The sequence below is a fragment of the Caretta caretta genome, chromosome 12 (assembly GCF_965140235.1).
Source record: "Caretta caretta isolate rCarCar2 chromosome 12, rCarCar1.hap1, whole genome shotgun sequence".
In the NCBI taxonomy this organism is placed as follows: domain Eukaryota; kingdom Metazoa; phylum Chordata; order Testudines; family Cheloniidae; genus Caretta; species Caretta caretta.
In genome coordinates, this window is record NC_134217.1 from 39,635,147 (window position 1) to 39,650,109 (window position 14,963).

Genomic DNA, 14,963 nt, shown 5'->3' on the forward strand with positions numbered 1-14,963 from the left:
TCAATTTATTTGAGCATAAGCTTCCGTGAGCTACAGCTCACTTCATCGGATGCATTGGTTAGTCTCTAAGGTGCCACAAGTCCTCCTTTTCTTTTTGCGAATACAGACTAACACGGCTGCTACTCTGAAACCAATTATAATATACTGTCCTCAGCTGACATGCAGAGCTCCCACTAACCTCCCTGGGACTTGAGCATGCAGACTGCGGCCAGTATATGATGCTTAAAATTTGCGTGCTGAGACAAGTCCACATTGATGTATACATGCAAATAAATGCTCCAGTTTAAAGTAGAATACACTTTCCTGTCCCCCTTCCAGACAGGACAGAATGGATCTGTTTTATTAATTTCAAATTACAGTAATGATAAATGGTGTTCCAGACACTGTAACAGGAAATAACAGGCATGAAATTCTTTACATTACTTGGTTCGCAGTACATTTGTCCATGTTAAATAAAACAGCATCCAATTGTCATCCCAGATAGCTTGTTTCCCACGGTTTCCTGCAAGTTGATTACACTCTTTTAAATTTTATTTTTAAAGGTACCTGGGTTGTAACTAGCTTTTTGCATGGTTTCTCTAGCTAACTTCCAACTCTGCACCAAGCAATTAATTAACCAAACTCTACTGAGCCCCAGTGTCTGATGTTTCAGTTGAGGGCATGGACAGGAGTAGATAAGAGAGAAAAAAAGAACACAAAAACCTCCCAACAAAAATCCAAAGCTGCCACTTACTCAATTCTGGGGGCAACCTTGCCTTGACCTTGGCTGTCTCAGCCAGATCCTCCAATTCAATTGTGGTAAACTCTAACCTGCAGTGAGGCTCTAGCTGCTATTGAAATAATGTGGTTTGGAACATCCCAGCTCCACTGCAAATTAGAACATGCATAACTTATGATGGGGGAGGGAGGAGCAAACGCTGCTCTACTAGGGCCCAATCATACACCCATGAGAGTGAACTGGAGTTTTGCCAGTGAATGCAATAGCAGCAGGATTGTGCCCTAAGGGAAGGTAAGGGAGCCTAACTTACTAGCCACACAGGCTTGAAATACCTGTGCTGTGCACGGACCTAATCAAACAAACCCAGCCCCCCATCAGAGTGTTCCTAGAGAATCCGGAGATGGCTTCAGTTGGCCTAAATGCTGTCAGATGTCATTAGAGCGGAACAAAGATTCCAATTCTAGTCACACATCAAAGCTCATTTCACTTACAGCCTGGGCACTGCAGGTTTGCTATTGATTCTGGTAAGGCTGGTCTCCAGACGTATTCACTGAAGGTAAAGCATTCTTCAGCATTCAGCCACAGAGCTCTGCATTAACTAAATGTCCAGAGCTTGAAACAAACCCACAAAAACCAGACACAGCAGGACTTCAGCAGCAAATGAGTCCAGCCTGACACACTGTGTATTGAGCCGATGCAGGTGTTCCAGGAAAAGGTGGTACTCCCCTTGTTTTTAGCACCTTCCATCCAAAGATCTGTGTGCTTTTCACACATTTCAACTTCCCATCCTCCTGGAGAACTCGGAAAGCATCGTCTCCATTTTACAGCGAAGGAATCAGAGAATAATACAAGGAGTAAGTGGAAGGATCAGGAATAGAACCCAGGAGTCCTGACCCCTAGAGAATATACCCGCATGCCAAGTTCATTTGGGGCCTGATCCAAAGCCAACTGAAGTAATTGAAAGTGAGATCAGATCCATACAACCTTAACTCAGCCTTTCCTAGCTTGCATTCGTTTAAGGGGCATATCCTCCACACAGATACACAGCATATCCATTATTAGCTGGGGCTATAGTATTTTGATTGACAATAACCTTTAGAACATAAGCTCTTCAGGACAGGGATTGTACACCACCTAGCTAAATTAGGGCACTAGCGCAATCAAACTAATCCCCTGGGTGGTGGGTCAGTAACATTATTCCCATTTGCCAGATGAGCAGTGACTGCCCAGGGCTGCAGTAAGAGATGATTTCAGAGCCAGGATTAGGACCAGGTGCCCCAGGAGCTGCTGGCTCCTAGTCCTGGACTAAGAACCTATAAACTCTGCCTCAGTGTCGTCAACCTTTCCCTTCCCCTGTGGCTGTGCAGTGAGCTGGCTGGTTGGCATCTTGTATCCCAGAGGCGTTTATATTTCCATGTTTGTGAAGTGCTTTGGGATCCCTTGGGAGGAAGGGTGTTCTCCAAAGGGTTGCCGTGACTTGTATGTGTTTGCAGAACACTAAACTGCCAGCTGCATCAGGGGCTTCTTTCATAGAATCATAGAATATCAGGGTTGGAAGGGACCTCAGGAGGTCATCTAGTCCAACCCCCTGCTCACAGCAGGACTTTCCTGAAGGCTCAAGCTCAGCTGGACGTGGAAGCAGCTGCGTCCCAGATTTGGCTTCACCTTGACACAAACCTGGAAGCAGATCAAAGCTATGTGGATGTGGAAACAACTGTGCCCCAGATGTGTCCATCTTCTGTCTCTGAAGTCTGCAAGGTGTTACCCACACACAGGGCTCTCAGCCCCTTGCGCTGGTTGCCAGTTGTCCGTGCAGAATTCTGGGCTGAACTGTAAGGTAACTGCCCATGAGCTCTCCGAGGGGCGTTAATAGTTACATTAAATTCTGACAGGTTTCAGAGTAGCAGCCGTGTTAGTCTGTATCCGCAAAAAGAAAAGGAGGACTTGTGGCACCTTAGAGACTAGTGAGCTGTAGCTCACGAAAGCTTATGCTCAAATAAATTTATTAGATTCTGAAACCATGGTAAGGTCTTTAGCCATCTTGGCCCTTGCATCTTTGGACTCATAGTTAGGTCCAACAGGTAGTCAGACCTTCACCAGAGATTTGATGGACATTGCTCTAGCTAGGGAATTTGAATGGATTAATTAACCTTAAAGATGATTGACAAAGGAAAACGTGCCAGTATCTTTTTTGTGTTCTGCATGATTATAAATCAAAACAAAAGAGTTTTGTTGTTAATATAGGGATTTGTTCTTGGATTTTGTTGTTTTGCATTAGAAATCACAGGACTTGACTTCTGTTATTTACTCGAGGACCCCTTGGAGGATTGTTAATTAAGGCTAAGATTTTGTCACGGTTATTTTTAGTAAAAGTCACACACAGGTCACAGGCAATAAACAAAAATTCACAGAAGCCGTGACCTGTGTGTGACTTTTGCCATTGTGGCTCCATGGTTTCTGAGCTGCGGGGTTCCTCCTCTGCCCCCCCGTGGCTGGGATCTGCAGGAGAAAATGGGACACCCCCAGGTGCTCACCCGAGGTGTCGCCCGTTGCTGGAACCTTGCAGGGGGCCTCCTGTCTCTGCTGTCGCCTGTCGTTGGAACCCTGCCAGGGCCCTGCTGGCTGCCAGCTCCAGAGTCCTGCAGCTCCTGGGGCTGATGGAGAGAATGTCACAGAGGTCTCTGGAAGTCACACACATCCTGTGACTTCCATGACATAAACGTGGCCTTCTTGTTAATTGAAGTTAATGGAGTTGTGAGAGCTCAGTGCTTTTGAAAACCAGGTTGCTTATTTAGGTGCATAAATATGAATTTAGGTTCTTCAACAAAAAAACTTCAAAACCAGACTCCAGTGAGAGACTGCTGAATTGGAATTAATTTGCAAACTTAAATTAGGCTTGAATAGAGACTGGGAGTGGATGGGTCATTACACAAAGTAAAACTATTTCCCCATGTTTATTCCCCCCCTTCCTCCCCCCACCACTGTTCCTTATCAACTGCTGAAAATGGCCCACCTTGATTATCACTACAAAAGGTCGTGTTCCCCCCCACCCCCGCCATTTGTGTCCCCCCCCCCCGGCTCTCCTGCTGGTAATAGCTCACCTTACCTGATCACTCTCCTTACAGTGTGTATGGTAACACCCATTGTTTCATGTTCTCTGTGTATATAAATCTCCCCACTGCATTTTCCACTGAATGCATCCGATGAAGTGAGCTGTAGCTCACGAAAGCTTATGCTCAAATAAATTGGTTAGTCTCTAAGGTGCCACAAGTCCTCCTTTTCTTTTTGCGGATACAGATTAACACGGCTGCTACTCTGAAACCTAACTTTAGACAGAAAATGTTGGCCTTTAATGCCTCTGTGCCTGTTTCCCAATCTGTAAAAAAGAAAACAAAATATCACAAGGATATTGTGAGGTTTATTAATGGATATTGTTAAATTGCTATGGGATGTTTGGGCAAAACAGCAAAATGTGAATAGGTCAGAGCTGTTATGACATGTCAAATCATGGAGGGGAATCAAGTTTTAAGTCAACAACTTTAACTCAGGGTTGGAGTATGAAGCAAAAAGAACTAGTAATGCTGACAAGCCATTAAAAAGCCAAGTCTAAAGTGTATCCGTGGGTTGACTGGAAACCCACATCTGTTTGCTAACAGACATGCTGGAAACTCTGATAAGCTTGGAGGGAAGCACTGGGCTGGAGGGATATATGCTGGTGGAGGGGGAAGAAGCCGAAGTGGTGTGTGTCAGCAGCCTCTCTGGGCATTCTTTCCCCAGTGCCTGAAGGTCTCACAGCCTCAGGGTCACCCCCAACCTTATGATGAACTCCTAACGGGCCCATCAACAAACAGCCTTTTATGCTTAATTATACAATTCATTAATTGATCTCTATTACTAATTATGATTATTTTTACTTGTATTCTAGTAGCCCCAGAAACCCTGGCCATGTGCCAGCATCCCACTGGTGCAAGGTACAAACCCACGCCCTGGAGGCCACTGAAGATATTAGCCTTTGAAAGAGCCTGAATCTCCCTGGCACCTGGCAGCAGAAGACACCCAGCTTTTTAAGTAGGACAGCGACTGGATACACGGTCCCTGGTCTGTTCCCCCAGTGTACCATGCCCAGAGGGGACCCTATGCCCTTGGAAGAGGTCTCAGACACCGAAGCCCAGCACCATCTCCTCTAGAACCCACAGCCGCCTGCCCCTCCACAGGGTGTGGGGAGCTGGGGAAGGGGCTGGAGGCTGGGGGGCCTCTGTGGCAGGAATGCCTGATCTCTTCACAATCTCTAACGCTCCTCATGCCATTATGCCCAGCGGGGCTAAGTGACCTGCCCAAGGTGCCAGGGGAACTCGGTGCCAGAGCAAAGACTCGACTCCAGACCTCCCCTCGCCCCAGCCGGACCACGGCACCATCCTTCCGCCCCAAAGGGCGGCGGTGTCCGCGTGAGCCCAGCAGGGCGGCACCGCGCGGGCGGAGGACCCCCGCGCGCCCCGCCCCTGCCCGAGCCGCCCGCAAGGGCCCCCGCGGGCGCAGAGGGGCGGAGGCGGCGGGCGGCGCCTTCCCGAGAAAACTGGCGGCAAATTTCCCGCGCGGCACCCTGTGCGCAGCTGCCCGCGGCCAGGGGGGCGGGGCTCCCGCGGAAAGTGGCTACATTCGGCGCGCGGCGGAACGCGGGGCCGCGCCAACGTTCCAGCGAGCCGGGCTCGGCGAGCACGGGCCGACCGCGCGGACCTCCCAGCGAGCCGGGCCGGGCCGAGCCGAGCCGGGCGAGCGAGGTCCGTCCGAGCGCCCGCGCCGGCGCCGGCCTCCCCCCGGAACCGGCCCCGCCGGGATGGCTCAGCGCAGGGTGACCGATTTCTTCCCGCACAGCAAAAACCCCGCCCGGGACGGGCCGCTGGGCAGCAAGCGGCGGAAAACCCAGCCCGTGGGAGGCGTGGCCGGCGAGACGCGCCGGGCCGCCGGCTCCAGAAGCCGGCCCAACGCGGCCCCGCTAGCGATCCCGGCAGGGAGCCTCCGGGAAGCCAGCCCCGGAGCCACGCTGGGCGGGTTGGGAAATGACGATCGGGCGGCGGTGAGCGCCGCAGCCGGGCTGCCTCCCCTGAGCCCCCAGCAGCAGCAGCTGCTGGCCTCCCCCCGCACCCCAGGGCGCCCCGATCCCGGCTGCCCACAACCCCCGGCACGGACACCCACGGGCAGAAAGCGGTGTAGACAGGACCTGGATCCTGGAGCGGAAGCGGAGCGAAACGCCGACCCGCCAGCCGGCCTCCAGCCCCGGGAGACCCGCAAGAGAGGGGCCAGGAAGAAGCTTGTACTGCCCGCAGATGCCGATCCCCAGGGTACAGAGCAGGAGGCGGCAGTCACGGTAGGTACCCCCTGAAGGCCCTTGGCCAGGACAGGGGCAGTTTTGGCCCCGCAGATCTGGGTTCCCTTTGTCCTGGGGGCCTCTGGGCAGCGCTGGGTCTGAGGCCTGTTGGGACCTTCCGTACCGCTTGTGCTGGCAAGCAAGTAGGACAGGGCCCTAGCTGCTCCCCTGGCCCCCTCCGGCCTGCGCTGAAGATCCAGTGCCCAAAATATCAGCAGGGAAACCATTAACAGCGTGTCTTTTAACCTTGCCGTTGTGCTTCCTACTTCACACCCCATTGAAGCAAACAGGGCACATCCCTGCGGGCAACAAACCTGAGCAATAGCGTTTGTAATAAACTCAAATTGCTGGGCTCTCCGGGGTCCTGCTTACAGGAGGGAGGGAAGGAAGGAATCGTCCCTTGTTGCTCATCCTGGTGTGAAGCACGCTGGGAGCTCTAGTGTAGACAGGCTGCTGGTATTTTGTGCACTCTGGAGATTAGATCTGCTTTGATAAGGGCAGTGACTCAGTATTAACAGCCTGCAGCAGCTGGTGGCCCATTTCTGCTAGGGTTTCGGATGTTGCAAAACTTGGTGGAGTAGAACTAGTGTAGAAAACGTTTTGGGCCAGGGATGGAATTCCTAATCCCAGTCTGTAATCGCTGGTGCAGGGCTGCTGAGACAGCGTGTGTGTGTTTGCGGAGTGGGGAAGTCAAAGAAGCTGTCTGTTAGTTGCACCGCACTGCTCGGACCTGGATTCACTGGGTATTAGAAAATCTGACTTTGACTCGAGCTCTAGCGGACATGCTGACTCGGAGCCATAGGAAGGTTTATCTTCCACTAATGCAGGGAGACTCCTTGGTGAGTAACAGCCAGGCAGTGAAGGCAAAACATTCTAACAAATAATTCCGGTTGCAGGTTTCCAGCCCCTGCTCCAGTGCTGCCCTCAGACCCCCAACTCCGTCATCCCTTGACAAGAATGTGAAGAACCTGGTGAATGTGACCCTCTCACCAGGTCCAGAAAGTGGGCTGCAGTCTGGCCTGGCTACGCTAGGGGGAAACATAAGCTTTAAGCAGGTATGGAAAGTTTGTGAGTTTTCTCTCCCTGAGACTGGGAAGGGGCTCCACTGAGTGAGCTCTGCTAATAACTCTGCACTCTTGTGCGCGCTCACCCTCAAAGTGGCTTGATGGGGATACAAACCCCATCACTCTTAGCTCTGCAGCGGCATCTAAATGCATGTTAACACCAAGGGGGGATGTAACAGCTCCCTCTGCTCACAAGCTGGGTCGGGGTAGAATTCCTGCAGAATCCCTTATGAATTCTCTTCTCACTAACCCACCTCTGGTGTCCTTGAGATACCAGCACGTGCCTGGTATGTTCAGCAAGTGTGCTGTACCTAGATTGGCCCCCTGCATGCTAAATACATGATTCTGTAGGAGTATAAGTGACCATTGGAGCTATGCTAACCCTCCAGCCCCGTCCAGAATAACAACTGAGCACTTGTAAACAATCTTCCCATTCTTAGAGTCCTGTATCTGTTCCCTTCCCACTCCCCATCTCAGGTCTCATCCAAGGAGCTGAAACACCGCCTGCAGAGACTCCAGGAGCTGACTCGGAAAGCCAAACTGCCAGCTTGCCCCTCTGAGACCTGCAGTGACTTGAAGAGCCGCTTGAAACAAGTGCAGGAGCTAGAATCCAAAATCCGCAACAGGAAGGCAGAGGAGGGGAAGGGATCTGGACTTCAACCATCCAAAGAGACCTGTGAGCCAACCGTGGAAGCCAGGTGAGAAGCCAACTTTGGGGATAGCTGGAATAGGAACTTCACCTTCAGTGTGTGTTTAACCTGGTGCTGAAACAAAGTCTGGGACAATAGACCTGGGGTTCCAGTTAATTGGCATAGTCAGTGATGGTAAAACTAATGCTGCTCTGGGTTTCCTGAAGAGCTAATTACCACCTACGAGGCAGAGGTAGAATGTAGCCCAAGGCACTTGGGTAGCAAAATGCTGCAGCTCTCCAGTGGTCTCTCAAACATCTGTTTCTGATGTTTAATATCCAGTAGTTGGGGTTCAGCATAGATGGGATCTTTCTACTCGGAGACCAAACATCTCCGCTCCAGAAGTGAGAGCCTGCTTGCCTCGTTCACACAAATATGTGCGCCAGCACTAAATGGTTTAAACCGAGAGGCTACTTCTGAGCATGTCCACTCTTGGGCACTGACATGGCATTGCGCGAGGGATCCCTGAGGGGTGACCTGCTGCTGCCTATGCTCTGGACCGCAAAAGTGAGCGGGCTTCTCCATTGAAGCAGAGTCAGGGTGGGGGAAGACTTCAGCAGGGTCACTTGAAGAAAGCACTACACAGATGCTGTCGTGAACTTGGGATGCAACTCGCACGTATCTTCTTGCTATTCTGACGGCTAAGAAAAGAAACTCTCTGCCTCTGGAATGTGTAGCGCAGCCTCAGAATCTGAGCTGGACCTTTTCAGCTCCTCTAATCCATCCCCATCCTGCCAGCACAGGATTGGCCCTTGGAGAACATAGAGGCAAAAGATTGCAGAGGTTGGGGATTGTATGAACATCAAATCGCCATGTCAGCATGGACTCAACAGAGATTTCTACCACACCTGAAACTAGCAGGCTTTCCTACTGACCTCCTTTCTGAGTAGCAAACCAAGAGCCAGTCTGTTCACACACGTGCTCACAGACACCTGGTGTTAATCTCATGTTGAAGTTACTCGTTGTGGGTCTAATTCCTGGTCACTTTTCCCTTCTATCAGTGAGAGGGCACCTGCCTATCAGCGATTCCACACCCTTGCTCAGGATATTCCCCCAGGTCTCACGCTGCCCTATAAATACAAGGTACTGGCAGAGATGTTCCGCAGCATGGACACCATTGTGGGGATGCTCTTCAATCGCTCCGAGACGGTAACCTTTGCCAAAGTCAAACAGGGTGTCCAAGATATAATGCACAAGTAAGTTCCTCCTCCTGATGGTGGGTAGGTCTATGTACGAGGAATTGCTATAGCGCTGTAGGATTCAGCATTCCCTGTAATTGTGCCAGCAGCATAACAGCTGTGAACTTTCCCAGTTTTGTGCCTAGTACAAAGCAGATGCACAATGAGCAGCCTCGAAGAAGGTCAGGATTCAAGTGCACTGGAAGGGCTTTCTCATGCAGACTTCCCAAGCCTGCAAAGAGGGACCTATAGAAGCATACGTGGAAGGGTTGAGGGGGAGGGGGCTTCCACCTGTTCTGGCTGCCTGATAAATTCTGGTTGTAACGTTTTCCCCTAAATGAGGAGGGGCTCAGCGTAGCTGAGGACTGGCATTGCTGGATGTGTCCATGTGGGTGGGGGAGGCGTCTTTGATGCTGGCACAAGGGAGACTTGGCTGGAGCATGTGGAGTGACTCACTCCTTGCTGCGGTACCTGCAGCACCTCTTACAAATCTATTTCCCGTCACAGGGGAAAACCCTGACTGTCTCCACGCCACAGAGAGCAGACCTGAGGCACAGACATTAAATGACTTGCCTAAAGCCACAGAAGAAGCTTATGCCAAGACTGGGATTAGACCAGGAGAGCCCTTGGCTCCTGGACCTGTACTCAGACTACTTCCCAGGACAGGATTTGCTCTTTAACTTGCAGCTCCTCTGTCCTTTGCCGTTCACTCCCATACGTATTGCAGGCAGGGACTCTGACTGCTAGTACCCTGCATGTCGCGTGGGAGTCTGATTCCCGGGGCCCCCCATTGCTCTGGGTTCCATCGGGGCTGCTGAGTTTAAGCACTTGTTGCTGATGCTCATTTGTGTCCGTGCTGCTACCTAATTTCCGACTCTTCCTGCAATGCCACAGGCAGTTTGAAGAGAGGAATGTGGGTCAGATCAAAGCCGTGTACCCCACTTCGTACAAGTTCCGCCAGGAGAGGAACATCCCAACCTTCAGCAATTTCTGGAAGAAATCCAGCTACCAGCTCACCATAGAGCCCGTGCTGGGGGAAGGTACGTGCTGCAGCATACTGTCTGACCGAGCCCTTGTGGAGGAGACCTTGCTGGCAGGCTGGGCTCTAAGCTTTCTCTCTGACCTGATCCCTAACGGTGCTTGCTGGGAAAGGATGTTTGGGTCTCTGGAAACCTTTTCCCCCCAAACGAGTTCACTGTGTCTGACGGAACTGAGACCATCTGACTAGCTGGTTCCCTGAATGTGGGCAGAGTGGGGAGCAGCTCTGACCTATTCCAGCAGTGGGCCAGACATGTAAAACTATTGGCCTGGCAATGGATCTCAAAGCCTGTCGTCTTTCCCAGGGGTTCCTTTGAAACTCGACTCAGAACATAACCTGTCGATGGCATTCCCAGTTCTGGCTACGCTGGTGCTCTGCATTCATCCAGGTGCTGTTCTGTTTGTTTCCCTGTGATGCAGCAGGCGGGGGTGGAGGGCTGGCTCTGAAGCCGACGATCAAGTCTGGTGTCCTTGAGGCTGTGTTGCTTCACGCTCCTGTACTTACAGCTGCTGCAGTGTGATGGCATGTGTCAGCCCTGGGGTACTGCAGCCAGTTCTTCCCCCTGTAGCTTCCCCAGTTGCAGGACCTGGGGATAATGAGGGAACCTCTCTTGTCTCCAGAGGAGAAGGTAGATGGCTGCCCGCACCTGTCAGCGTCGCGCTTGCTGGAACGCAGGAGGGTATTCGGCAGGAACTTGTTGAACGTTGTCAAACAGCACCACAAGGTGAATGGCTCGGTGTTTTTGGTATCCCGGGGAGACTGGTATAGACCAGGGGCCATGCCGACTGAGTGAATCTGCCATCTGTGCATGCAGCCAGCTGGAACCTTACTACCGTTCGGGGGTGCTGCGTTCTCCTGTACTTCGTGAAGCTAAGCCATCGCCTCCTTAACAATCTCTCCAATTCAGAAACCTGATGAGACCTGCTCTGTCTTAGGTCACTTGCTGGCTTTCACCTTCAGAGATCTAAGATTCCCCAAGACACTTTTTTGATATCTAGAGGCAGAGATAAGAATCCACTTAACTGAGGGGCCTGGGATCCAAAATAAAAGTACATAGTTGGACCACCAAACCATTCATGTCTGTGGAATCCTAGGCAGGGAGGGGAGAAAATCTGAAACATTGAGACAAGGATCAGGATTCTCCTAGGGAGAGAGACTTGTCCTGGACTCTCCTGGCTCTGGTTTCTCATAGACACATGACACTAAACTGCTAAAAGCACAACACTGCGGTGAGGTAATGGATCTAGCTCAAGGGTAACAAAACCAAACTCTTATTGGGTATCTGACTTGCAGTGTCTGACACACAACTCTTTTCACTCCAGATGTTCATGGCTTCCCTCAACCCCGCAATGGTCATACCAGATGACAAGCTGACCAGATGGCACCCTCGCTTCAATGTAGACGAGGTGCCAGACATCATACCAGCTGAGCTGCCCCGGCCCCCTCAGGTGGACAAGCTGACCACGGCACAGGAGGTGTTGACCAAGGCCCAGAGCATGATGACCCCAAAGGTAAGGGACAGAGATGCTTAGGCTGGAGTACACAGCACCAATACTGGATGGTTGTGAAGAACTTGTTACCCCCGCTCACATCTGTGGGATCACTGGTACTCCTGTGACCCAATTGCAGTAATACTCAAGCACCCACTCCTCCCTGGGGAGGAAACTCCATCTTGTACTCTTCCCTGCTATTGATCAAAGACCCTGAACTGTTAACCTGCTGTTGGGAACCGTGCCCCTAGCTTCAAGCATAGGCTCCCTGGGTACACCTTGCAGCTCCCGCATGAGACTTCTGACTCTCCTTTGTGTGAACAGATGGAAAAGGCTCTTGCCAACCTGGCTCTAAGAACCGCTGAAACCAGCCCAGGAGAGCATGAGGCCCCCAAAGCAACATGCATGGCCAACACCTCCAGTGCCCTGAAAGGAGTGTCCCAGGCCCTGCTAGAAAGGGTGAGTAACCTGGTCGTGACTGCAGAGGGAGTGTCCCCGACAAGGGGGGTCTGGAGAGTGTCTGACCCAACCCCCACTAACTTCTGTTCCCTTAGATCAGAGCAAAGGAGGCTCAGAAACTGCAGGCTCTGATGACCCGGAACCCACAACAGGAGGAGCGGCTCGTCATGATCTCACGGCTGCCAGAGATGGCACGCTTCCTGCGCAACGTGTTCGTGGCTGAAAAGAAGCAGGCGCTGACTACAGAGGTGGCATGTACGCGGATGCTCGACAGCTACTGTACCACAATGACTGCTGGTAATAGAGGGGGATTGGAAAGGGGTTTTTGCCTCTGGCATGTGAGGTTCTGAGTCACAAAATCCAACATTTCCTGCCACCGCGGAGCAAAGGTAGAGCTGAATGCTAGGAAGCACTCAATGGGTACCGTAATACCTACTGATCTCTAGAGGTTGCTATGGCTACCATGTTAAACAATACATTTTTGGGAGCTGCAACGCTATCCTGGAGTTAGCTGTAGTTGGAGGATCCCTATGGACAGAACCTTTACTTTCTAGCCTCACTTCTAACTCATGCTCCTCGTGCTGGTCTTGATGGAATCCTGGAACAGTGCTTATCCTGTCAATGGAACAATAGTAAATAATTCATTTTCCCTCAGTGGTCTCCCTAAGACCCTACCTTGGTGGAAGCTAAGGGTCTAGTCTTTATCCGGCATCTCTATGCTCCCCCAGAATGCCTAGCTGCTGCACCCCTCCCCCAGAGACTAGTTTGCCTGCCAATGTAGAAGCTGACACTACTTCATCGGCTTGGTATTGTGAGTTCTGTAGCCTCTCCCCCAGACATGGGAAACCCTGGGGTAGTCTGAACTCCTAAAATAACGGCTGTAATCTGATGGAGAGAGGAGTGGGAATATTTTTATAGGGCTTCCCTGCCCTGTATTGCTTCCGTTCCTGTGTACCAGCAGTGCCAAGCACAGCTGTGTAATTGATGGCTAAGCTCAAAGCCTGGAAGCAATGGCTGGGAGGAATTTCACCTGTGTGGTTCTGTGATTTGGGTAGGGAGCAGAAGCCAGAACTGCTGCCCATTGTGTAACACACTGGCTGACAGCTGGGAGAAGCTGTTTGAAACTAACTTGCTGATCACTTCTGGTTCTCTGCAGGTGAAATGGAGAAACACCTACACCTGTTCTCAGAGTTGTTGCCTGACTGGGTCATCATCCATCGGATCAGGAAAGACACCTACATCAAGCTGGACAAGAGCATGGACCTCAATGTCATTATGGAGAGACTGATGAGGATAATTAAGGAGGAGGAGAAGCTCTGATTCCGGGGGGAGGGAGTGGCTGGGGGTGAGATCCTGATCTTAATTAGATGTGCCTCTGAATGTAGCAGAGATGTGTCCCTCTTAAGGTCTTGCAGAGAACTCCCCTTTGGGCTGCTTGTGACCTCTCTCGTTCCTACCTATGCATAGGAAACCAAGAAGGTAGACAAGCCTCTTGGAGCTGAAGTTGTTCCTTTGGCACAGTTCTGGGCAACTCCCCTGGCCCTCAAATATGAGGGCTAATAGGTTATGTTCACTACTGCATGCCTTCCTTCAGTAGGAGGTTGCATTTGGCTTTCCTACCTAAATTGCTCCCTTTTTTTAGCTCTGACTGCTTAGTTACTATGGGCAACTTCATACAACAAATAAAACTCCTCGGGCCACAGTGGGAGCTGGGGTGTTTGAGCATCTCTGGCTGGCATGGCCTTAGTTACATAAGCCAGACCCCCCTCTCTGAGCAATGTTGTAATGTTTAATTCCCTTGAACAAGTTTCCAGTATGACAACTTGCATCCATTTCTTCCATTAGCTGAAGGTGCTGTGGGGGTGGATGGGATCATACGCCATTTCTAGAAAGTGAGAAATAAGAAAAATGGAATTTCCTTTGGAAAGGAAAAATCCCAGGGGCTCTTTTAATCTGTTCTGTTTTACAGAGAGAGAGAGTGCATCTCAGACCACTCCAGCTCTCTGACATTGTTGAAATGTGTTGGTATTAAACTTTTAAATGATTGGCAGTAGCAATGCTCCCTGCTTTAAAGAAAGAGTTCTTGCCTTAAACAGTGGGCTGCTTGAGGCACCCTTAACTCCAGCTGTAGGTGCTGAGGCTTCTCAGCGGCGGCAGAACATTGTGAATTACCAGTAGGGGAAGGGTTGAGTTGTCGGCCAATTTATGCAGAGACTTCTTGAGAAAAATGAGCAGGGATTTGCAGAGAAATGACTGCAACTTTTGTACATACAGGCATGGCTGAGAGCAGAGTTTAGCATCTGAGGGTTGGTACCTAATCAAAGGTTAGGCCTTCAAGGAAAGGGAACTGCTGACAGCTTTTGGCAACTGCAGCATAATCTAATTAGCACAAATGAGGGGGTACAGAGCATTCTTAACTGTTGGTTCATGTACCACTTTAAAAATGTATTGTGAATTGGTAGGACATCAAACCCCTGTTGATGGAACCCTGCTCTAGGTGGTCCATGCTGTAAGTCTGAGGGTGGACCCTAAACCCCTGAGCTTACAAATCACTGAGGTGCCATCCAGGTCTGTGCTAGCAAGGGCTTTCTCAGCTAAAGAGGCTTTAGGATATACAAATACTGCGTGGGGGAGTTAAGGAACAAGTCTTCCTTGTCTCAAGTACTAGGACATGAATGTGAGTTACTGCTTGGTTATACCAGAAGTCCAAACGGGGAGCAGCTCTGTTCTTTACCACTTTCCCCTGGGTAAAGTGCAGCCAGGCTGGCCTGTCTCATTTAGGGAGCAGGTTCAGAAGGTGCCCGTTTCCCCCAGAAGGATGGCAGTAGACAAAGCGGTTGCACACATGCAGAGCTAGCACTAGATGATGATGCAACAGAACAAAGCCACCTCCCTGTTGCTTTTTGAGTAGGAAACAGCAGTGAAGTGTGGCAGGTAAACCTGATCACATCTAGTCTGAAC

General features: G+C 50.9%; 1 protein-coding gene and 1 long non-coding RNA gene across 2 annotated transcripts; one reads left to right on the plus strand and one right to left on the minus strand.

Moving 5' to 3' along the window:
- Nucleotides 1–294: 294 nt before the first annotated feature.
- Nucleotides 295–6,532, minus strand: LOC125645396 (uncharacterized). The gene is made up of 3 exons (XR_007359302.2): nucleotides 6,398–6,532; nucleotides 3,825–4,094; nucleotides 295–3,372 (listed from the first exon to the last, which is right to left on the minus strand). It is a non-coding gene; the product is annotated as an uncharacterized LOC125645396 (long non-coding RNA).
- On the plus strand, nucleotides 5,004–14,055 carry CDT1 (chromatin licensing and DNA replication factor 1). The gene is made up of 10 exons (XM_048870833.2): nucleotides 5,004–6,083; nucleotides 6,980–7,138; nucleotides 7,625–7,845; nucleotides 8,838–9,032; nucleotides 9,909–10,054; nucleotides 10,674–10,777; nucleotides 11,376–11,564; nucleotides 11,868–12,002; nucleotides 12,098–12,299; nucleotides 13,159–14,055. Exons 1-10 carry the CDS (start codon nucleotides 5,019–5,021, stop codon nucleotides 13,320–13,322), a joined length of 2,580 nt encoding a protein of 859 aa, XP_048726790.2. The 5' UTR covers nucleotides 5,004–5,018; the 3' UTR covers nucleotides 13,323–14,055.
- Nucleotides 14,056–14,963: the final 908 nt, after the last annotated feature.

Excerpts from the sequence above, each read along its gene's own strand:
- CDT1 (XM_048870833.2), top strand. The coding sequence starts at position 5,019 with ATGCCATTATGCCCAGCGGGGCTAAGTGACCTGCCCAAGGTGCCAGGG. Across the intron at positions 6,084-6,979 it reads AGCAGGAGGCGGCAGTCACG|GTTTCCAGCCCCTGCTCCAG; the intron begins GTAGGTACCCCC and ends TTCCGGTTGCAG. Across the intron at positions 12,003-12,097 it reads CCCAGGCCCTGCTAGAAAGG|ATCAGAGCAAAGGAGGCTCA; the intron begins GTGAGTAACCTG and ends CTGTTCCCTTAG.